At 38.5% G+C, this 23906-nt stretch overlaps 2 protein-coding genes across 2 annotated transcripts; one reads left to right on the forward strand and one right to left on the reverse strand.

Annotated features, from left to right (window-relative positions):
- Positions 1–1946: 1946 nt before the first annotated feature.
- On the reverse strand, positions 1947–9017 carry LOC139743769 (NADH dehydrogenase [ubiquinone] 1 alpha subcomplex subunit 12-like). Its single transcript, XM_071654221.1, has 4 exons — positions 8935–9017; positions 3982–4064; positions 2891–2963; positions 1947–2339 (listed from the first exon to the last, which is right to left on the reverse strand). The coding sequence occupies exons 1-4, from the start codon at positions 9015–9017 to the stop codon at positions 2168–2170; spliced, it is 411 nt and encodes a 136-aa protein (XP_071510322.1). The 3' UTR covers positions 1947–2167.
- A 255-nt stretch (positions 9018–9272) lies between these two features.
- LOC139743753 (HAUS augmin-like complex subunit 7) lies at positions 9273–22645 on the forward strand. The gene is made up of 9 exons (XM_071654208.1): positions 9273–9341; positions 10785–10891; positions 11888–11964; positions 15469–15530; positions 18184–18305; positions 18953–19129; positions 20016–20112; positions 21481–21586; positions 22524–22645. Exons 1-9 carry the CDS (start codon positions 9273–9275, stop codon positions 22643–22645), a joined length of 939 nt encoding a protein of 312 aa, XP_071510309.1.
- The last annotated feature ends 1261 nt before the right edge of the window (positions 22646–23906 follow it).

Genomic DNA, 23906 nt, shown 5'->3' on the forward strand with positions numbered 1-23906 from the left:
TAAGTTAATAGGAAAACAAGGTCACTAGGACTGCCAATTTTACCTTGTTAAAATGGGTACCTCACAAACATACTAAAAAGAGACAAGCTAAATACACTACTGTAAAAGTGAGTATTTTCGCGCAAGTAATTTTTTTGCACTCGGCTGGGTAGGACGAATTTCGCATGTTTTTAATTCCATGGAGTCGGTGAATTTACTACTGGAACATAAGCCATGCAAATACAGTAAACCTCGGATAAGTCAACGTCGAGTGAGTCGAAAATCACTTAACTCGAAGCAAAATGAAAAGTCCCGATTTTTCCCTATGTATTTTCTCTAAGAAATATTTGGATAAGCCGAAGTACGAGAGTCGAATTTCGGCTGTGTCGAAGTAAAACATTCAGTCCCTTTTGTACAAAATACACGTAGTTTACATCACTTGAGCCGAAGAAGATTTGACTGGCATTCTCATTTTAAGAGGAGAACAAAAAAAAAAATCGGCATGTCGCAAACTCCGTCCCTGACCTGCTGCAGGTAAGCATGCACACTCACCGTACCGCTCCGCACGCATGTCGAATACATACACATGTATACATGTATACACACAGCACATCGATCCATACTTTATCCATACACACAGCACATCCATACTTTATCCATGTCAAGCCAGAACTCCTTGGTCAACCAATCGCTGCTTTGATATTCTAGTGACAGGCCAAGTGGGCGGAGCTTGTTTGTGCGTGCCCCGGCTGTTCAATGGAGGTGGGATGGGCCTGGGAGAGTGTTTGTCTCAGGGTAGATTGACAGAGACGGCTACCTATGTTGCACCATTGCATGGACATAGCACATGCACATTACCACATTAGCGCAGACATTCTCAGAACTACGTTTAACTACTAGTATTGATACAAATTCCATGTTCAATTTAGAACAAAATAAGAACATTATCTTCAAGAACAGACAAATTTGAATGCAAACACACACCCGCACGCACACACACACACACACACACACACGCATGCATGCAAATGTACTATAATACATGTACTAAACTGTGAGTCGAAAAAAAATCGACTCTCGCGAGAGTCGAAGTTCACTTAAGTCGACGCATTTTTCTCAGTCCCGAGAGCTTCGACTCATGCGAGGTTTACTGTATATTCGTGTGCCTTTATTTTCACACTAGTTTTTGGTTTCGCAAAAATTTCCACGCCACAAAAATATCCACTTTTACAGATGGAAAATCAGGACTGCCAAAGTCATGTGGTTACAAGCGATACCTCACTATAGTGTAGTATAATGGAGTTTATCTTATTATTTATTAATTTATAAAGGTTTTATATATAGGGCCTATATATAAAACCATTTATAGAATAATAAATACATGTAATAAAGTAAAATCCATCATACACTCATTTCGACAGTGTTCACAGTACATGTAGCACAATGACAATAAAATCAAACACGAGAACATACACTTGCTATATGCATGTTTAAAACTTTATTTCTTCAATAATTTATATACAGCAGTTCATATACTGGACAATGTCCTTATTGACATTTGTTGTTGGTTGTTTTTTGTTCTCTTTTATACCGATGTCATATGCATTCTTGCTCATCTGTACTGGTTCCATTTCCTTGGAACTGTATTTTATGACTGCCTGAGCATGCCACTTAATGAAATATTCCTTTCAGTTTCCCACTTAAAATGTCTTACCGTGCAGAATTTTTTGATTTGTGTAACAGATGTTGCTGCCAGGGGGCAAGTTTTCAGGATCTAATCTTTCAAATTCTTGTTGTTTTTCATATCATCTGAAGTCATGTTGCAGTATTCTCCATGACAACTGCCATCTCATTGTATGACATTATGCTGTTCTCAGCGCAGCATATGACAAAGGTATACACTGTATTGCCAGATGTTTAGCAGCACAGCTGAGGCAAGGACAATTCACTCAACTTCATGCTCAGCTCAAAAGTGTATCACGAACGACAAGTACCACCTATTCCATTCTGCTTTCTTAAAGCAGTAAGTAAGACTGCAAACAACTTTCAAACAGACTACTTGTGATCAAGAAAATCTTCTGTGTGTCATCACAGGTATTCATCTGGCAGAGTGTCATGACACAACAAAGTATACACTTGAATGCTGTAGCAGAAGGGATTTCAATATCCTTGTGTCCCTGGGAGAGTGCTAGTTCTTGGGCGGGACCCACTCATGAATCTTCTTGGGGGTGGTGGAGTAGGGCACGTACTCCTTATTGGTTCCTGAGAAGTTCTCGAGGTGTTCCTCCATGATAAACTTGCGGGGCACTGGAGGGACCTTGGTTGGCGGGTCATCTGTGATGTTGTGCAGCCACCTGTGCCTGAAGAAGTGGTGTGAAGGAAAATGAAATGACGTAGCTGGTGAGAGAATCTACCTTGTACATGTACGAGATGCACACATATGGCCTTACAGAAGAATAAAACAGAATTAGCAACAAATCATGAACTTCAAAAAGATTACATGTATCTCCTCGAGTGTTATTACAAAATACTATCACAAAATACATGAAGACATTATGATGACAGGTCATTGGATGGAAAGGAGAATTTACATTCAATACACAGCAGCACACACATCAAAACTATTTTGCTTTTGGTATACACAAAAGAATCACTGAAGTGTACAAAAGCTTGTTATCTTTGGACTGTTAAAGAGAAATTGTATGTGATGTCGAAAATTCATGATGAATTGAAATTGTCATTCATGTGTAAGAATGCCAGCATGCACAAATCTTGTACATGTACCACACCTTTTATTTTCTTTTTTTTCCCTCATGCCTATATGAAATTGTGAATCTTGAACATATGAGTATGCAGTTACTTATGATTTTACTCCAAGCATGTAGAACATGGAAAATGCCATAACACTTACCATTCAGGAGGGACAAGGCTTGCATCATAGTTCCAGTAACGATCCTGGCGGTACTCCACCCACCTGTTTCTTGCTGCACACAGTAAGCATAACAGGAATATGCATCACAAAAGAACTGGTGGCTGCACATAAACACCAACATATTGGGGCATCATAAAATGTTTACTGCCATTAGCCTGGGATATTTGGAACTGGGCCCTGTTTCATGAAGCTGTTCGTAAAGTTACGAACGACTTACAAACGACTGGTGATCAGTTCAGATGTGCTGGCTATACTTATCAGAATTTCAATAATTCAGCACAAGAACTGATCACCAGCTGTTTGTAAGCCATTTGTAACTTTACGAACAGCTTTATGAAATACTCCCCAGGTGTACAATAGCAAATTTCCTCTCCAAATGCTACTACCATAGCATTATCCAATGAAAATTTACCCTCAAAAACTACATAAACCTAGGTACAGTCAACCTTGCCTAAATCAAATCTATTTGGACTGAAGAAACAGCTTTGATTTAGAAAAAAAATGGACTTATGAAAGATTAAAATCAATAGAATATAAAGAGAAGAGGACTTGAAAAGACCTTTGACTTTGAAGGCAATTATTTGACTTATTAAATGCGAGGTCAACTTAAGCAAGGCTGACTGTATCTCATGTGAGGCTTAGAGACAGTAACTTGTCTACAATTGGGCAATCACACCATTGCCATCAGACAGTTAAAGAAAAAGGTAGGTTTATAATTGTAGATCCTGAAGTGATAAGGCTAAAATCACGAACAGGAAACTCATTGTACTGTACATGGATTAAATCAACAATTTCATGACACAAGCAGGAAAATGAATATGCACATAATGGTACAGTCAACCTTGCCAAAATCAAATACATTTGGACTGAAGAAATAGCTTGGCCTTTGACTTGGAGGAAAAACTGACTTACAAGGGATTAAAATCAATAGAATTTAATGAGAAGAGGACTTGAGAAGACCATTGACTTAGGCGATTACTTGACTTATGTGAGGTTGACTTAAGCAAGGTGGACTGCATTTGTATTGGCAAGGAGCCTTCATGACATCTTCACAACTAAAATATACTCACCTAGAAAAAATCTGTCATTTTCATAATACTTGTTGCCATATTTGTCCTCCCCAACTAGAACTCCAATCTTCAGGTCCTCTCCTCTGCAAATGAAACAAATAATCTCAAGAATAATGAAGTGTACAAACACAGTTCCTTTCATCTCACAACAGTTCTGTATTTGTCACAAAAATGTTGTGTTGTAAATGCACACATTTCTTTCAATTTCTTAACACCTGTGACAAAGTATGTGGGTGCATCCCTTGGTATCTTTCTCTTCTTTCTTTGTTTCCATTTTATTTAAGTTTCATGTATTCCTTTTTTCCCCCTTTCCTTCCTTTCTTTGTGGGAGTCCTCTTGACCGACTTTTCTTGATTTCCCATCCCATTTTCTTCCTGTATCTGTTCTTTGCTTCCTTCTGGTTATGCTTCCCTCGATCAACTTTCCTTTCTTTCCACACTAGTATCTTTTTCTCATGTCCCTTTTGATGTACGTTTTTCTTTATTTCCTTTTTTTCCCTAAACTTTATGACTCTTTGTTTATAACTTTCTTTTTCATCTTCCCTTTCATCTAGATTTGATTCATCTCTCATTTCACTAATCTACAAGTACTATTTTCATTTTTTTTTTCAAATTCAGTCTTTCTTTTTGCTTTTCTATTTTCTTTTTCTATTTTGTATTTTTCAATTTTTCCAAGGTTAGCCATTTCAGTTCACTCATTTCCCACTTTTCCCATCCTTTCTCTTGATATTCTTTGTGTTTATATAATCTCACATTTCATCATCTTATCATATTCATATACAAAACCTCACACACACTACACACACACACACACACACACACACACACACACAACACAATCAACTCCAAAGATTGCTCAATCGCTATACCGCAAGACTCGGTGCAAGGGCCTGAGGGAAACGTGTAAAAACAAATTTAATTCTTTTTAACGATACCATAGAACATGCTGTAGCTGTTTGAGATTGCTACATTCAGATCAATCGCAATGCTCGCTGCCTTGCCGTGAAAATATGTTTCGTGCAGGCCTACACCCGCGACACAGTGTCTGCTTCCGTGCAACGTAGTTAGCGCAGGGTGATCTAGCTGTGATCGACTGTTTTTTGTGTCAAAACGGAGAATATTTCGTATCTACTACACTAGACTTGGATCTCACTCATCGTTAGTCAGACTCAGAGACAGAGACAATACTTAAAGTTTAGTTGTTGACTGAATAGTAGAAACCTGTCCAGATTAGGCAGAGTAAGACGTCCGTGCATGTTTTGAGATCTTCTTCTTCTTCAACTTGCAAAAAAACAACAACAACAACAGGTAGAACTGCTAGAGTCTAGAGTCTACACTTCGTTTGTCCTCAACAACAGTAACTTTTCGTCTAACGTTAGAACCAAAGTAAATTTTACAAACGAGTGAGAAGCACAAGATCAGTTCGTTGACAAGGTCAAGGATAGACTCATTCAATAGAAATCAAAAAATGTTCTACGTTCTTCAAAAGAACTCTCATTGCAAAGTAAAAAACCACAAAATCATACCTTGTGCCTTGGAACTTCAAAAATATGATTTTAATCAGTAAAAACTGACCCCGAAATTTCATTACAGTATGCAAAAAAAATATGTGTTGATTTTTTTACCACAAACCACTGCCGATATCACGCAATAGCTGTGATCGAAACTTGTGCGTGTCCGTATTTTTAAATGTGCGCTCTGAAATCTACGTCGTCTGCTACGTCACCGCTTGCTAGTGACGGGTGCGCGTGCACGGCATCAGGGAGTCCCGTTTCGCACAAGGCATCGCCTGAAGTACCGGCTGGCAGACTATGCTGTACTCGCTTATTTGCAGGGTGGCCTAGCGGTGCGGCGTTCAGCGTCATGCGATGCGTATGTCAAAGTTAAATCGCTCATTACCGATATGCGTGCATGTGTCAACGGCTACCCACGGAGGTGGAAGGAATTTCTGAATAACTAACATTAGACTAAGTTATAGTTGTAGGTTTTTTTTTTTTGTGAAATTCAACAAATTTAAATTAATCACGATGAAAAGGAGGCAAGTTTGTTGCATGGCATTTGTACGTTTGTATGCAAACTTCAACGTATACAACTCCCATAGACGCACGCACGGGTTTGTTCCCGCGCGCACGGAGAAAATGCAACCACACGCAAACTTTGACTCGAGATCGACTGAAAATTGTCTTGCAGTGCCCTACTTCCAGCTGCCACACACCCGTTGTGCTGGTTAGCGCAGCTTAGGTTGTGCATTGAAGAAATCGTACATCACCTAAGCTTTCCAAAAATGTCAAACAAAATAATGAAGTTTGCATTTAATATAGGTAAATAGACAAACAAAGACAAAACTTAACAAATTTTCACTGCAAATTTGGTACGATACGTCACGAATCATCGCAATTTGCGCTGAAATTCCGGCTTTCTGAAGGCAACTGTCACCTTCGCTGGTAAGTGAAAATCCTGTATTTTCGATACGTACCGAAAAATGCCTGTTCACACAAAGTGAAAACTAATATCCTTCCACTTTTCCATTGACACATGCACTAAAAATTCGCAGCGATAGCACAACGATCATCCCGCATACAACACGTATGCCTATGGGGATACAGTGACGCACAGCGCACATTGAATTTCGGTGCATATACGCGGCAGTGGCAGCTAGGGCCATTGGCGGTGCCTATCATTATATCAAGGAGGTGCAAAAAGTATACTAGCGCTAGCGCCATTTAAATTACTGCATGTACAACGTACAAGTCCAGTTAGAGTACTTCATTTTTCCTTTATTCATCAGTGTAAATTACAACATACTCGGCATACTCGTGAAATAGGCCCCACCACTGCGTGTCCGTACCAATTACTACAGCGGCTCCCCTATTTATACTCGTGAATTCAGCCCCACCGTGTGGCGATCATCGGTAGGTAAGCACGGCGGTGGGGCTTCCTTCCACAGTATAATACTCGTGAATGCGGCCCCACCAAACGGCGTTTACGCGAATCTGATACAGCAGTGGGGCCGATCTCCACAGCACATCATCTTTTGTCCTCCCTTTCTTCTCGGAAGGACTCCCTAATGTCCCTCGACTAATTTAACGGCCAATTTAACCATAAATACAACCCTAACTAGAACTAACCCTAAACCCTAACCCTAGGACCTACCCTTGCTTGCTAACGCATGGGTGCACGCGCACTGCGGTGGGGCCTATTTCACGATTTTGCCACATACTCTGTATTACTAAGTAAATTTAATATGCTCTCTACTAGGCCTATGTAAACTCAAATAGAGTAACTGCGTCAGTAAGCGGCCGTGCAGCCGTTCGCGGCAGGTACAACATACACGGTAATATACCGCTAAACACAGCACTGCACTGTTACATGCACACTACACATATACTAACACACTAGCAATCAACAAAAACCAACTGATAAAATGGGCACAATCTCTGACGAAAGTGAAATTTTCTCACGGAAATGACAACATATCGCATACAAAATGAAATTTTCGGTACTTCTTAACATAATAGTTAAGAAACAATGGTCCAAGAAACTGGATTTTTTGTCGTTTTCTTGATGTTCATGGATTTTGAAAACACATCCTCACTTAAAATAGAACTTTCGCGAGCCGATGTGGGCCGCCATTTTTTTCGGAAAGTGGATGTTACCATAAAAAAAAAATGGGAAAAACACGAGAAAGACATCAACAACACCGCCAGAATTGCGATCTTGTTTGCGGCCAATGCATGTGCGCACGCTATTTTCATGTGCTTTCGCAATGGGAATTGGCGCTTACGCAATGTTCGCGAGACATGTGAAGGCGTTTCAGCTAAAGATCGCGGAGCACGCGCTTATTGCATAGGGATTGTACATCGTGCCGCAAGCAGAAATACTACGTCGCATATCGCCCTTATCGGCAAAAATTGTGCCGGGTTTTGCCTTGGTAAATCATGAAAACTGCGTTGGTCAATGGTTAATTTCTTTTACGAAAACAATTGCGTTAATGAATAATCTTGTCTATGATATATGAAATGGTTGAAAATAATTTGCCTGATTTGTTTACAAGTTGGAAAAACCCTTAACAATGCTTAAACTGCCGCAAACGGGATATACTGCACAGCACAATTGTTAAGGAAGAAACACACATGGAAAACTATACATGGGACTATAGCCACTCTTCTACCCTATACTGTCGGCTAGCGCCAGCCGTGTTGCCATCCGTTCATTGGTCCGTTAAGGAAGTGCGCGGCATGTGTGCGTGCGGTAGACTGACTGATACTACTGAAGAACGGTGATCATCAGCGTAGCCGTAGCTGTAGCAATCGTCATTGGGGTCGACTTGATATGAAAACGATTAGAAAATTCCAAATAACACGGTATACCCATTTCCAATGACCTGATTTTCATCAATCTCTTCTTTCATAATGTTTGCAGATAATTTTAAGAATCACCAGCTCAGCTCAGCATGCAACCAGCCGTGTTGCCACCTCAACGACACTATGCACTTTACTTCATAAGAGATCGACAGCCGTGTTGCCATCTATATTTAACAGATAGAAATGCACTTTATTCCATAGCATAGGAGACAGCCGTGTTGCCATCTCAATGACACATATAGAAATGCACTTTACTTCATTAAGAGACAGCCGTGTTGCCATCTCAATGACACATCAAGAAATACACTTTTTATTCAATAAAAGACAGACAGCCGTGTTGCCATCTGAAAAAAAATGAAACTGTGACTGTGTATAGTGCGTACGCGCGGGTACACGGGTGCGGTGTGTGTGGCGAATGGAAACTGTAATGGCAACACGGCTGGCGCTAGCCGACAGTTACCCTATTCGTTCATGGAGGTGTCACTGCTTAAAGACAACCTTGGAAAGTGCGTATTGCAATGATAAACAATCATTCTACGAAATTCGTGACGTGAAAAATACATTAAACATTACATTTATCTATAACTTACCGTAGTAACTTCCAGAATGAGCCTCTCAATCCCCCACTTTCTCGGAGGGTTTGGAAGAATCGTCCTGTCATAGAAGAAGCCATCTTTTGCTGGCTTACTGTTTGTTAGTTTGAACTACAAGTATCTAAATACTAAAAGTTATTGATCAATTTGATTAATGCAAACATCAAAATAATGGAAATACAAAATAGATAAATACATTAAAATAAATATGTAATACTGCAAGAACTAGTATTGCAGAATATATTGCATTCTATCTTTACCAATCAAGCTTGTTTTGATCGAGGATATGGTTCTGTGGCTCGTAAATTGACTTACTTCAAGCAATTCTTGCTAAAATGTCACGTCAAAGTAAGAGTAAGACATCTCAAGAAAAATTATCGCGATCCTTCAAGCAACGATTTGACGTGAGTAAAACTGATACATGGCAAATATATCTATGATGATAAGGATAGATCTCTGTATTTTGCTATTCTTCTTAGGACAGTCGCTCTGCTCTGAGCTCTCGACTGTGTCCGAGATGGTGACAAGTGCAGTGCACATGTATACTGTAGTCCCATGCGTTTTATTTTGCGTTCTATTCTTCACCAACTTATACATACGGACGGCCCGGTCGACTACGGTTCACAGTCACCGATATGATGCATTTTGAGAAGTGTACTTTGAAGCGTAGCGCGTACGTATAGTTTTCGCCGGTAACTCTGCTTTCGTATCCAGTAAATGTATGATACTAACGTTAGTATCTAGATATATATCTCGAATTCTACGGAACCAAACTCTACACCGAAATCCTTCTCAGCTCAGGTTACGTTTCTCAGGTCGGGACGAGTTCGATGCATTTCAGTTCGGGAAACCCACTCACAAGGGGGGCCCCTCCTTATAAGTAACCTGTCCCCCTTATAAGTAACCCCGTCCCCCTTATAAGTAACCCCCGGGGCACCCCTTATAAGGAGTCTCCACGCTTTTTTGCAATGCAACGCGAAAATGAAAGGACATGTACTCAGTCGCCACGTCTGCACTCAAGCATTTGCCGCGCCGCCGCGCCTGGCGACACTCGCGCCAGTAATCGCTCGCATTTCAGCATTCGCATGGGTTGTTTGACATCGCATTTAAATCCATGATTTTAGATATGATGCCTCAAACCGATTGTGCTCAAATTTCGTGAGTAACTAGGAAACTTGTGAAGCTTTATGGACATAATTAAGCGAATTGCCGCAGTCCTTTCATTTTCGCGTTGCATTGCAAAAAAGCGTGGAGACTCCTTATAAGGGGTGCCCCGGGGGTTACTTATAAGGGGGACGGGGTTACTTATAAGGGGGACGGGTTACTTATAAGGAGGGGCCCCCCTTGTGAGTGGGTTTCCCGAACTGATTTGGCAAGTCGCCCATAATGCATAAATGTAATTATAATTTGACAACAAACAACAAGTTAAACGCCGTCCAAAAATAAAATTTGACCGTCTGCCACATGTTAAAATCTAATGTTAGGCCTATTAAACATTGTTAGAATCGTATGCTTTTGCTCATGGTGAAACCTTTTGGCTTGGTGCGGGTGCCTGTATTTACTTGATATTTTATTTCCAGTTAAAGATCTATATCTAAAAATACATGTGAATTTAATTGTTTGGAAGCATTTTAAAATCTTATTGTCAATGCAATGTTTGACCATCGACTTTCAGGTTGTCGTGGTTGTAAACTTGTAGCACAAAACAAACAAATTTTTCGCCTCGTGAATTTATCCAAATGATTAAATATGTCGATAATTATGACTAGATCTATAAAAATGCTGTGCAGAGATTAAACTGCAGATAAAAGAATTCTTGTATTCTTGTATTTGTCCATTCTTGACAGGCTTTGGACTGTCCCTTTGTGGATGGAGTCGATGAATCCTGGATAGCTGAGCTTCTTTACCAGCCAGGAGAGGCCAGGATAAGACTTCTCCAATGGCTCCTCTCAAGGTATAATGTATTTTCAGTACAGTGGACTCCTGCCATCAAATAATCAAGTCCTCAAGACTGACAGTTTTCTTTTGCTGTAAAAATCGAAATTTCATTACAGAACAGTGAAGTATTATTTATTAATATGATGATTTTTAGACCAAACTATAATTCGTTGTAATAAGAATTTCTTTATAAATAATTATAACCATCTTCATTTTAACAGGAGTACACTGTACTGCTGATGTGTGCAGTCAGAAGAGAAGTTATATAGAATTTATGTGTAATAACATAAAACAACTAATTTAGATTGTATTCCAAGGAATTTTTTTACCAGCTGGGCATCGCTTGAAGATGATAATAATATTATTTTTTTGCCTTTTTTTAGTGTCTTCTCTTAAAGGGTGTGTACATTTTTGGTCGAGGTGCGAGATATTCAGAAACCACTCCATTATCTCACTAAGGAATGTTCAAACCATGAATCCCCACCTCAGCCAGTACTGTACAGTTCCTTTAAACAAAAATCTTTTCTAAAATTGTCAATTACTGATGTACTTTTCTATTGTTTCCTTGTAAGAACTGACAAAGGAAGTACAAAGTTATCTGAGAAGTTTAAAGCCTCTATATCTTGAAATCATTTCATCATTTTCAATTAAGTTTGTTGTCATTCTCAGATAGACATATCCATGAGATGTTGAAGCAATTGTGGTTGTATTTGACTTCTGAACTAATGCTGTCTTTGCAAATATCTCACATCGCAAAGTGGTAACTTGCACTGTTATAAAAAGTTTTGCGCAATTTGTGTTTGGGACATTTCTTTTTCGTTCTTTGAAATTGGATGAATTCGATTTGAACATTTCAAAGCAAATTATGTCACAGAGCTGAGAGCACCAAATCTCTCAAGCAGAGCTATTACAGGAGAAAACCACACATTTATAGACAGATGTTTTATTTCAGTGTATCTTTGGACATTACAATTCACATTTTCAATGTACATCGTGTTCCATTGCATTGCAGGTATGATTCCAAGTTAGCAGAGATGTTTGACAGCCAGTATTGGACCAGTGAATCCAAGATGGATGCCAGACTTCAAGGTGAGCCTGTAGGTCTTGTCATTGAATTCATTGCCTAACTCATAGATCAATAGTTACGGTGTCACTTCAGTTGCTGGTATTCAAACATTTGAACACACTTCGCTGTCATTGAATCAAGGCCTTCAGCTGTTCATGCATGTCTGTAACTTTTATTTTCTGGCTGTTTGTATTATTTTCAGTGTTCCATATTTTCTTTCATGAATGAATGAAGTTTCAGTTTTCCATGAATGGATTTGTTACCCACGCCGATGTAATCGGCAGGGGGTTATGTAAAGGGTTCCGTATGTTTGTTTGTTTGTTTGTTTGTTTGTTTGTTTGTTTGTTTGTTTGTTTGTTTGTTTGTTTGTTTGTGTGTGTGTTTGTTTGTTTGTTTGTTTGTTTGTTTGTGTACAAGATAACAAGAGAACGGGTAAACGGATTTGCACGAAATGTTCAGGGAATGTTTGGATAATGACAGGAAAGAATCGATTAGATTTTGGTGATAATCGGTTGACCCTTGCAAATTCTGTGTGACCTTGAAGTTTTGACCCCATGGTATAGTGACCACTCCGAACATTTTCCATTTCTTTGCGATTTTCCGCTACCATACAAATATGGCGCGCCATTTGATCAATAATGCCGATTAACTGTTCATCGCCGAAAAACACTGTTTATCGGCGATAAACACTGAAAAAACACTGTTTATCGGCGATAAACAGTGTTTATCGAACGAAAAACACTGTTTATCAACAGAGAAAAACTATGTTTATCGACCAAGTGATAAAGTGTTTATCGAGAAAAACTATGTTTATCGACCAAGTGATAAACAGTGTTTATCGACAAAAACCTATGTTTATCGATCGACCGATAAACAGAGTTTTTTTGTGATAAACACTGTTTATCGACCGCCGATAAACGGTGTTTATCGAGAAAAATTCTGTTTATCAGTTGATAAAGGTGTGATAAACAGAGCTTCATCTTGATAAACAGAGTTTATCGCTCGATAAACAGAGTTTATCGCTCGATAAACAGTGTTTATCGCTCGATAAACAGTGTTTATTGCCGATAAACAGTGTTGTTGGTCGATCGGCGCGCCATATACAAAAGCGTATCTCCCTCCCAAACGATCCGACTTCGCTGCATGCAACTCTGTTCGTAAGACGATCCAACTTCGCTGCTCAACACCATTCGTAAGAATTTCGAAATTTGCGTTTATTTCAGGAACTATGTCCTTCTTGATTTATGAAAGTTCGGGGTTCGCTCTCCGTCGTCACAAACTGTCCCGTATTTGGTGATTTTTCAAATTAACATTGATTCTTTTTTTGTTTGTTTGTTGGAGGAGCATTCCTCAATCATGAAATAATTTTGCTCGGTCCCAGTCACACTGCACGATATGCGCACTCATTGTCAATGCGTGTTCAAGGCCGGTGAAAATGCATCGCGCTCTACCCTGTTGGCGCAAAATTGCATCGCGGACGTTGCGGCGCTCGTTGGTGACCGAATACTGGTGCAGTAGATATTTGCATTCAACCCTTGCATTGAATAATTGCCGTAGGGGGGTAATTGCCCAGGGGGTACGTAAATTTTGTTTTTACCCACGCCGATGAAAATCGGCAGGGGGTTATGTAAAGGGTTCCGTATGTTTGTTTGTTTGTTTGTTTGTTTGTTTGTTTGTTTGTTTGTTTTTTGTTTGTTTGTGTACAAGATAACAAGAGAACGGGTAAACGGATTTGCACGAAATGTTCAGGGGATGTTTGGATAATGGCAGGAAAGAATCGATTAGATTTTGGTGATAATCGGTTGACCCTTGCAAATTCTGTGTGACCTTGAAGTTTTGACCCCATGGTATAGTGACCACTCCGAAAATTTCCCGTTTCTCACTTTGCGATTTTCCGCTACCATACGAACACATAAACTCCCAAACGATCCGACTCAAATGTTCGTAAGAATTCCGAAATTTACGTTTAGGCCTATTTGAGGGACTATGTCCTTCTAGATTTATGAAAGTTCGTTCTCCGTCGTCACAAACTGGCCCGTATTTTGATGATTTTTCAAATTAACATTGATTGTTTTTTTCGTTGGAGGAGCATTTGCTCAGTCAGTCACACTGCACGATATGCGCGCCCAATGTCAATGCGTGTGCAAGGCCGCTGAAAATGCATCGCGCTCTACACTGTTGGTGCAAAATTGCATCGGGGACGTTGCGGCGCTCGTTGGTGACCGAATACTGGTGCAGTAGACATTCGCATTCAACCCTTGCAATGAATAATTTCCGTAGACACTAATCATAGGGGTAATTGCCTAGGGAGCACGTAAATTTTGTTTTTCTTTTGCGCTTTTGTGGATACCATCAAAGATCGTACACTCATATGACCTTTGATATCATCACACTCTCGGCTTGCTATGAGCAAAATATCCCGCAACAAAACGGCGTATTTCTCGATTTTTAGCGCTTTTTCGGCGACCCGTCGCGTAGACAATACTCTTAAAACTGGACTTAATTCGCGCGCGCTTGGAAAAGTTCTGATTCTGCACTTTTGACGGTGGTATTTGGGATTTTCGATGGATTTTTGGAGGAGACTAAAGGACTTTCCTGTTGTGAATGAGTGCTACCGTATGTGAAATGATGTGATTTGCGTGTGATGTGACTGTAGAGCCAAAGATCGCACACTTCAGTGTACGATCTTTGGTAGAACTCACTGGCTGGTGATAAAGCACACTGGCAATTAAGTGACCGAATTCTGGTAGATGACCGAATGCACATTATGTTTACCCCGACTTTGTACAAGGCGTGGGTCTGCCGCCTTTGACGGCCCCTCTCTAGTATTGAAAATATTTTGCCACAGTGATATTTTCTTGTTTGGTGTTCTGAGCTGTAGATTCATTGAACGCACAACCAGGATGCACTTGTACAGTGTCACTTTCTCTGACATGTTGTTTGCAAGAACTTTGTAGTATTTACCAAGGGAAGTTATGACACAGAATATATATTGGTGTTTTGTTAGCAATATATTATGAATTGTCAGTCAATGATTGATATACAATTGAACTGTATAAACAATTCATGGTTTAGGATTTTTTTTTGTTTAAAAATAGTCAAATAGACTCTTGAAAATTTGCAGAATTGAGTTGAAATTTACTGCTGCCTTCCAAACTTTGTGAAATCTGAAACTTGTGAAATTAAACACTGATGTATCTGATGCAAGACCCACCTACAATAAAACACACTTTCATATGTTTGGCTAAATTCTAGATACACATGGACATATATCAGGGAAGAGCAAAATGTTTCCTCAATTTCCTTCTGTTGACACTGTCTCGGAAACACTGGGGAATTAGATATACAGGTAGACACAAATCTCCTTTCTTCTACAGTTTGTTTCATTTGAATTTGGACTGCTTTGCATGATACACTCTCAAAAGGAGTGCATAACTGCATTTCATATTTTTTGGTTGTTTTCACAAAAATATTGTCATCTTCATTGTTGAGTCATGTTTTTGAAAACTTTCATATTTTGTTTACAGTTATAACTGAGGTCTGTGCGTACCTAGGAATATGTCGACCAGGAGATATTGATCTTGTTAGGGTGAGTTTTTGTCTTATTTTTAACACAGTTTATACTTACATGATCAGTGCGACTGCACACAAGTAATACCTGGTATATTTCAACAAATCATTTCATAGAGTACTTCACAAACACTGTTATGGCAACTGCTTGTGTGCCAGAAAACTGCAGAGTAGTAGCTCTCTTTTATCACACAGTAAAATTCTCAGTCATTAAAAGAAAACAAACTAGGTTTCAGTAACTTGCTATCACAAAGCCTATGTGAGCAAATTACAGTCTTCATTAAGAACATCAGATGATTCAAATCCACACCAAAGTGTCATAGCATGCAAAAACTCATGAATGCACTGCTGGACAAATATGTACGTACTGTGTATTGTAATGTACTGCTGGACGATTTCATCTTTCAAAGGGCAAGTCCAAGATAAGGTCCCCTCAGAAGGCAAAATTTCATCTTTGCTCAATATTGACATGTTTGGTATCATTTTGAAGCTTATGAGTTGAAGTTTTGATTTCCATGGAGGAAAAAATGATATTATGTAAATTTATGCAAATTTCAAGGGCTTCATTTGCATAAATGTGAAACACAGCGTTACGTATGGGACATTTATAAAAATTCATATTAATTCAAAGGAAAGCAAATGATATTTGATTAATATGTGGACATAAGAAGTTCATCACATAGTTTAACTTGGTATGAAAATTTAGGGATTATGCAAATGATTATGCAAATTAGCTCGTGTCCTATCGCGAGATGTCCCATACGTAACAAAATGAGGTCATTTTTTTAGGTTTTTTCTGAAATTGCTAAGGCTATTTTAATGCCCTTTTGGAAAGTTCTAATTTAGTGTTTAGAGAAATTAAATACCAGAGAAAAAAGAAAAAAAAGTAAAAGAAACATTTTTTATTGGGCATTGAAATAATGTTACATATGGGACAAATGCGTTACGTATGGGACATTCTCATACATATTGCATGTGAATGCATGTAGCTAGCTGGGAAGGTCTCTCAGTACACAAATGGTCAATCATCCTGAAGAAAGCATCCCAACATTGCAGCTACTTTTTGAGTTATAGACACTTGAAACAATACATGAACTTGACTGAACAATTTTCAGAAAGGGGGAGGGGAAAATGGCAAAATACACAATGAAAAATCAGCATTAAAGGGATGGTATAGTTTTTTGTAGAAATGAGGATTCAGTTTTCAACATTTAATGAGATGATTGGAAACCAATTATATGAATTACTTAAGAGCATACAATCTTAAGACTAGAGGAATTCAAAGTTTATGTGATGGAGTTCCAATTTGAAATGGTTGTGATATATATATAAAAATAAAGTAAAATGATTTTTTATTTATTGCAAGTGATACACAAATTGTCCTTATTCAGTTTTCAATAGTAGCCACGACAAAATTCATGGGTATACATACTGAGGTGTGACTCGAATCAATGACCTGACTGCTAGACAGACATCACATATCTACTCGATCACTGGGGTTCCACGCAGCAGGTATTGCTTATTTATTAAACTTGATATTTCTTGTGTCAAGTTGTTTTTTATTGAAACTGAATGGCAAACTGCCCTTCATCAATGGAAGTAAACACTTAACTATTCAATTTTTCAGTAGTAACTATCCTGATGAAAATAGGGCATACAGTACATACTAAGGTTGGTCATAAAAAATATAGAATATGATTAAATGTGATTATGATGGTAAATATCTGGGGAATATTGTTTCCTTGTCAATGTAGATCAGTATTTGAGTAATTTCAACTGATTCCACCTCAATAATTATGCAAAAATTTGTTTATGGGTATTTTGCAAAATTATTTTGCAAAATACCCATAAACATGGTTCTCCACACACTAAACGAATGGGGGACAAAGGGCATGCATACCCAAGTTGGTCATAAATATATAAAAATATGATTGAATATGATTATGATGGTGAATATTTGGGGAATATTGTTTCCTTGACAATCTGGATCAGTATTTGAGTAGTTTCAACTGATTTTACTTCAATAATTATGCAAAATACCCATAAACATGGTTCTTTACACACTAAATGAATGGGGGACAAACTGTCCCATACGTAACTGTCCCATACGTAACGCGTCATGTCTGTCTTTAATTAGAACCTGTAATTAGAGCTTTTTGCCTAATTACATGAAACTTACCTGTGATAATCTTGAGTGTTGTGACTTTCATCACAGTGAGTTACAAGTTGTTGAATGATATACTTTCAGAGAGTTTTGAGGTTGAAAAAAATGTTCAAAAAAACAAAATTTTTCTGGTCCCATACGTAACGGCACATATTTTCTCTTCTAGAATATAATTGTCAAGGTCATTTTTCTCAATTTTTAACATGATTATACTTCTCCTAGATATCAATCACCATGATGAAGTTCAATATGATCAAAGGCCATTAACACTATTTTTCAGGTCATAAAAGTCTCTGAATGTCCCATACGTAACGTGCGCGTTATCTTGGACTTGCCCCAAATTGTTTCGTTTCTTTGCTGTGGACTTTTTGTGCATGTGCAAGGATGCGTAGAAAAATATCTAAAATGGTCCTCTTGCCATGTCTTGAGAGTGGTTTGAAATATTAGATATTTTGTATTTGAAACTGTATTGAACCATCTGTTTGCTTTCATGGTTGTTGTCCGACAGGGTGTGTCCACCTCGCATTCCAGTCAGGCAGCATTCTGGGACAAACTCCTGGACATTGTGTACATCAGTGACATGTGTGACGAGTCCAGGGCCCTCGGGGTATCAAGCCATGGCGTAGTGAGGTGAGATTTAGGCCCCTGTTGTACCTACAGTGTACAGAGAATCCAGTAATTGACAGCTATAATGAGTATTTAATAGCGAGAAGCATTTCATTATCATGATGTCCATCAAAATTTGTGTGGAGAGGACATCTGGTAGTGGCGTAGAGTATGTCAAATTTTGATTGACCTTTTATTAATATTGCATTAGAAGATCTTTACAGCTGTGTCTTGAAAATGTTACTGTATACATCTCTTGTTACATGTACATTTTGCTTTTAATGTAGTGTAGTGTATCCTTTGATCTGGGGCTTTGTCTATTTGTATCTGTTGGTTTTTTGCTGCCACTTAAATTGTGCATGACATGGGACAAGCTTTCTGCACAATGAAACGTTTTTTCCCCTCTCTATCTCTTTCTCTGTAATGCCTTGTCAGCATAAAAGGAGTTTGATGTATTTGACATAAACGATTCAGTCTGTCCTTTTGTGATAGTTCCATGTGGTAGTTCATATGGTTTATGGGCAAACTACCCGTATAACTTCCTCTTCGTTGCTCTCTCGCTTCACTCTCTGTCTCCCTCTTTCTTTCTCATCACATTTAAATGGTTGCTATGTATGACATCTACCATTAAAGTGCATTCCTTCCCTTTTTGCAATGACCCCCACAATCAGTGAGAGTCTACCCCTGTGGGATCAGTTCAGCTCCGACTGTCACTTCATATCATCTCTGGCCCATGGGCGTGACCTCCAGGAGACGCTGTCCACCAAGCAGAGCCTCTTTCCACCAGACATCACTCGCACCCTCGCCAAGCGGGCCGCGGCGGCTGAGGAGCAAGGTGGAGAACAGAAGTGGGTGATGCAGTTCCCAAGTTTTTGCAGTTCCTGATTTTCTGCAAAGAATGTCCATGCCAGGGTATCTTGTACATCTAGGAATATTTGCCATAAAATTCTTCTGACTTCTCAGAAAATGGCTGATGAGAAAAAAATTGATGTTACCAGATTAAAAAAAAAAGAATGTAAATCCTTAATTTCACAGTTATTTCAAAACAAACATTGTGAAATAGATGTGGAGTTCAGTAGAAAACCTGATTTTTTTCCCTTTTTTTTGACTGCTTTAATAACTGTAAAACATTTCCTACCTCTCAAATCACTGAATATATTGGCAGAAAGCTCATGAGTAGAATACCAGTCAAATCTATGGCCCTGTCTTCTCATTTGAATTATGTAAAATTTCCAGAACTATTTCAGTATACTGAATTCAAGTAGCTCACTACTTTTCGGATTGCGGTTTGCTGCCTCAATGTAAAAAAAGTCTAACTTTGAAATCCGATTTGATGTCTCTTTTACATTCTCTTCATGAAGTGACAATCAGATTTTCCTATAGTGCTAATATGAGGACATTCAATGTTAACTTGTTCAATGTACCCCTTATGTTGATTTTCTTTTTCTTTTTTAACAAAGGTCTTCATGTGAAGTTGTTGTTGTTGATGGAAAAAATGGAAATAAATGGGGCCCTGTTGAAAGATGATTTGTGCCAGACAATACTGAGATCAAATCGAGCAATATAATGAGCCGATCAAATGTTGCTATTATTTAAACTTAATGCTTATAGAATGTTTCCATGAGGGAGCTCATAGGAAAAGGGGGAAAAAAGGAAAAGAAAGAAAAAGAAAAAAAAAAGTTGCAAAGTTGACCCTGCTTCTAATTTCTTCGTTTTCATCGTGTGCTTGTGTAGATCACCACCCAATATGGACGCTCTGCTGGAGATGTCTACACATCTGTCCATGGAACTCATCCAAGCAAACCAACATCTCACAGAGCTCAAGGAAGCGGTGAGTGAAAGTCATTTCCTCAAAATCCATCCTTGGTAAGGGTAAATCAGAGGGTGTGCTGTTTTTTGTAGAATATCAAATGCATTTCAATTATCCTCTCACACATATCACAATATTGTGTAATCAAGGTTTGCTGAATATGATCTAAGCTAGGTGACTGATGAAATGTGGATACTGTTGGAATGATTACCCATGGACTTACAAATGTTGATTATAAACATGATATGGCTGTTGACCATAATATTTAAAGACATTTTGAAAGTCTTTTACAATCTTATCTATGAAATTTATAAAAAGAAGAAGTGCATGTGTTAGCACAATGAAATAAAGTAACTCTCTTCCACTGGACATAGGTGGATATATATCAGTGAAAGAAGCCACAAGAATAGATCAAGCCATGAAATTAAATGTTCTGATGTAAAAGTGATGATGATGTAGAATCACAATTGTAGCTGTGGTAGAGTGGCAAAGTTTTCAGTCAATGAAAAGAAAAAAAAGATAGGTGTTTTTGATTGATGTGATGTTATGATGTTTCCTCAATGAATCTCATCAGTACCCTGGAGGGAGGGGCTTGTATATTATGTGTGGCCACTGTGGCTAGAACAGAATAGATCTTACTGCCAAACACACACATAGAAGTTGATAGATTATTATATTTTTTTTTTTTTTGATAGTGGATCTGCTCTTTTGTAAACCCAAAGTTTGCTTGCAGGAATTAAAGAAATGAGATTTTCACAAAGTTACAAAAAGAAGCCAATGTCAAAAAGACTGAAGATGTATGCTAAATTCTATGACAGCAGGAGCTGCAAAGACCTCAAACAGCTTCATGCCAATGCACTCATCAAGGGTGCTTGAGCGAATTGAATAATGAAATATGATTTGTTCTCTGCATTTCATTACAAACTGTTATGGAAGTATGTGATGTCTTTAGTACTGTACCTCAAATGATGAAGACTTGGACGGACGTTTCCTTTCCTGCTCTTAGACGTGAAAAGAACATCAAACATATTTGTTTGTTTGTTTTTTTCTTTCCAATATCATCACCCCTGAATTGTAATGAATGTCATTCATAATAACTGCTGATACTTTTGCATCGTTATACAGAGAAACAGTCCTCTGTGGTTTGCTACTACAGGTGTGTTAGTCTAAGGCAGGTCATCTCAAGTCCATTTGGTAGCAACTTGTCTAGAGTGCATCAAGAACATAGTGTGTTTACCCATACTGTATGTCAGTGGTGTCCACTAATGTTGGCACATTCGCCTTTGAGTGATAAGCACAGAAAGATGGACTGTGCAACACCAAGACAATGGACAACCATGTTTAGAATGTGATTATTATATTGTTTTGTTTTTCTTCGTGTAAACACAGCTCTTGTCAAGCTTGCGTTCCATGCATGCTTCATATGATGGCATCGTCAACACAAAGCTGGCTCCACATGAAGGAAAGGAGGCCATAGATGGTGCCGATCTGCTTGGTAAGAACATTCAGATTCTTGTTCTACTACTTTAAACTTTAACGAAAGAAAAAAAATCATTTCATCTATGGTAGTGATTCTCATTATGTAATTCCTTTAATGCTATTAATTTTGAAGGCATTATTTTCCATTGCCAGATATACAGTGCACTCCCGTTATAACGAACACAGTTATAATAAAATTCTGGTTACTACGAAGTAAAAATTCAGGCCGCAACATTATCCACTCTGTATAATTTTATCGTTTATTTGTTCGGTTGTAACGAAATTTTGATACAACGAAAGAAAACTGCCGGTCCCGGGACTTCATTATAACGGGAGTCCCTTGTACTACTTTTCAAATGAGAAATGGGGTATCAGGTATTACTGTTTGGGACATACAGAATGTCTTATATTTCAGAGAACAATGTGCAATAGGTTTACAGTGTATAGTGTTTTCTTGTTATACCATGTGATAACTGATATTCTTTAAGAAATGCAGCTTATTTGGTAATTCAATATTGAGATCCATATGTTTTTAATCTGGGAATTGACTGCACTTCATTTACATGAAAGTATGTGCTATTAACAAATTAATTATGATTTTCATGATTCTGATCACTCTCCACATTATGACCACTATCATTACTCAAGTTCCATAACATCATTTAGGAGTAATTAAAAATCCTACTTGTTTAGCATTGCATTTTGAAGACCAGTCCCTTTTGAAGACAGACTTTCATGTCCTTTTTATTTATTTCTTTTTTTTTCTGCTTCTTCATCTTCTTCTATTACGGTGTTGTACTTGCATCTTCAGTCTTTTTGCTTCAATTTAAAACGCCTTGAGCATTTAATTAAAGTGGAGAATGGCGCTATAGAAATTGTATGTATGTATTATTATTATCATTACTTCCTTAATCATTCCACCTTTATGACCTTCTGGCTCTCCCTTTTATTAGCATCTGTTTCGCAGGCTGCCCTGAAGTCCTACGGGGAGTTCATCAGCGTCATGGAGGAGTCGATATCACGAAATCACGAAACGTGGTCGGAAAGTACGCTCCTCAGTCAGTCGTTCCGATGAAGTTCCAGAACCGACGGGGATCGGCTTGACGGGCGTCCTGATTATTCAGTTGCGTAGATCTACAATGGAACAATGCAATGATCATGTCAAAACTGTTTCTGTGCGTTGCGCCAGAGATACACTGTACACGACTTCTATGTGTGGCTCTTTAAGCAGCTGTGCAAACTAAGATGATATCCCAGGCAGCTATAGGATTGCACTATCACTGACTCGAGGCTTTTGCATACAGTATGTTCGTGAAAGTCTGTTTCTGCAGTCGTGTCTCTGTCATTGAAGAATGGAAAACTATTTTCAGGGGACGAAAGCAGTGCACTGAGGTAAAATGTTCCATTCAAAACTTACAAGTAAGTCAAAAACTGTCTTGAGTTGATGCTATTCCAAAATCCTGATCATGTATTGCATGATAGTCCATGAGAGTGTAGTTGCATCAAAGCAATATACTGATATATTTTTAGCAAAATTAAAAGATTTGCAACTGTCTAAGCGCCATGTAAAAGCTTAGTTGCAAGCTGAAGAATAGAAACTTACTCATGAAAATGAATCAATAATAGACAAAGTTATGAACAATCAATGATATATGTGCATTATACAGCTTATTTACTGATGTAAAATATCTAAATATAAGGCTAGGAAAGCACTAGAGAGCATAGATATCCCCACAGCTGCAGATATACCACCAACAAAGGATGGTTTGCAGGAACATTTGCCGAAATTGTCAGTAACAAATGGGTGTCTTTCAAAGACATATTTTTTAAATTTAAACCAACCATCTAACTTAGTTTGACCAGCTTCAAGATTCTGCTGGAAAAGAAATGTTTCTGTAAACACTTGTATCCTCATTGGTGACCCACATTGATGAGCCTTTAGGGTACTGCATTCCCAATGTTTATGATTTTCCTTTCAGCTTCTGAAGTCTTTTGTGAATACTGAAGAATAAACACCAGCTAATGAAAAAAATGGCTTTCCTCCATATCAGTGGTAGTGTACCAGTCTTCATTAGGCACTGTAAAGCAAGGAATGTCCGCTTGCATTTTATTTTCGTGAATTTCACAATAGCCAAGATTCGCGAAATCAAAATGCATGTAAAAGTTCTTGTCTACTCTTTATGCATTAACCCTAAAAAGACTGGGCTATTTTGGTAGCTCGAAAGACTGGGGGGGGGGGGGGGGGGGGGGGGGGGGGGGGGGCCTAAAGGGCCCCCCCTTAAGATCTCGGCTGTGGATCGCGCGATCGCCACGGAAATGTGCACAATGGTAGTGTG

This window comes from Diadema antillarum, unplaced genomic scaffold (genome assembly GCF_040938485.1).
Source record: "Diadema antillarum isolate AM-2024a unplaced genomic scaffold, OU_Dant_1.0 seq00001105_RagTag, whole genome shotgun sequence".
NCBI classification, from domain to species: domain Eukaryota; kingdom Metazoa; phylum Echinodermata; class Echinoidea; order Diadematoida; family Diadematidae; genus Diadema; species Diadema antillarum.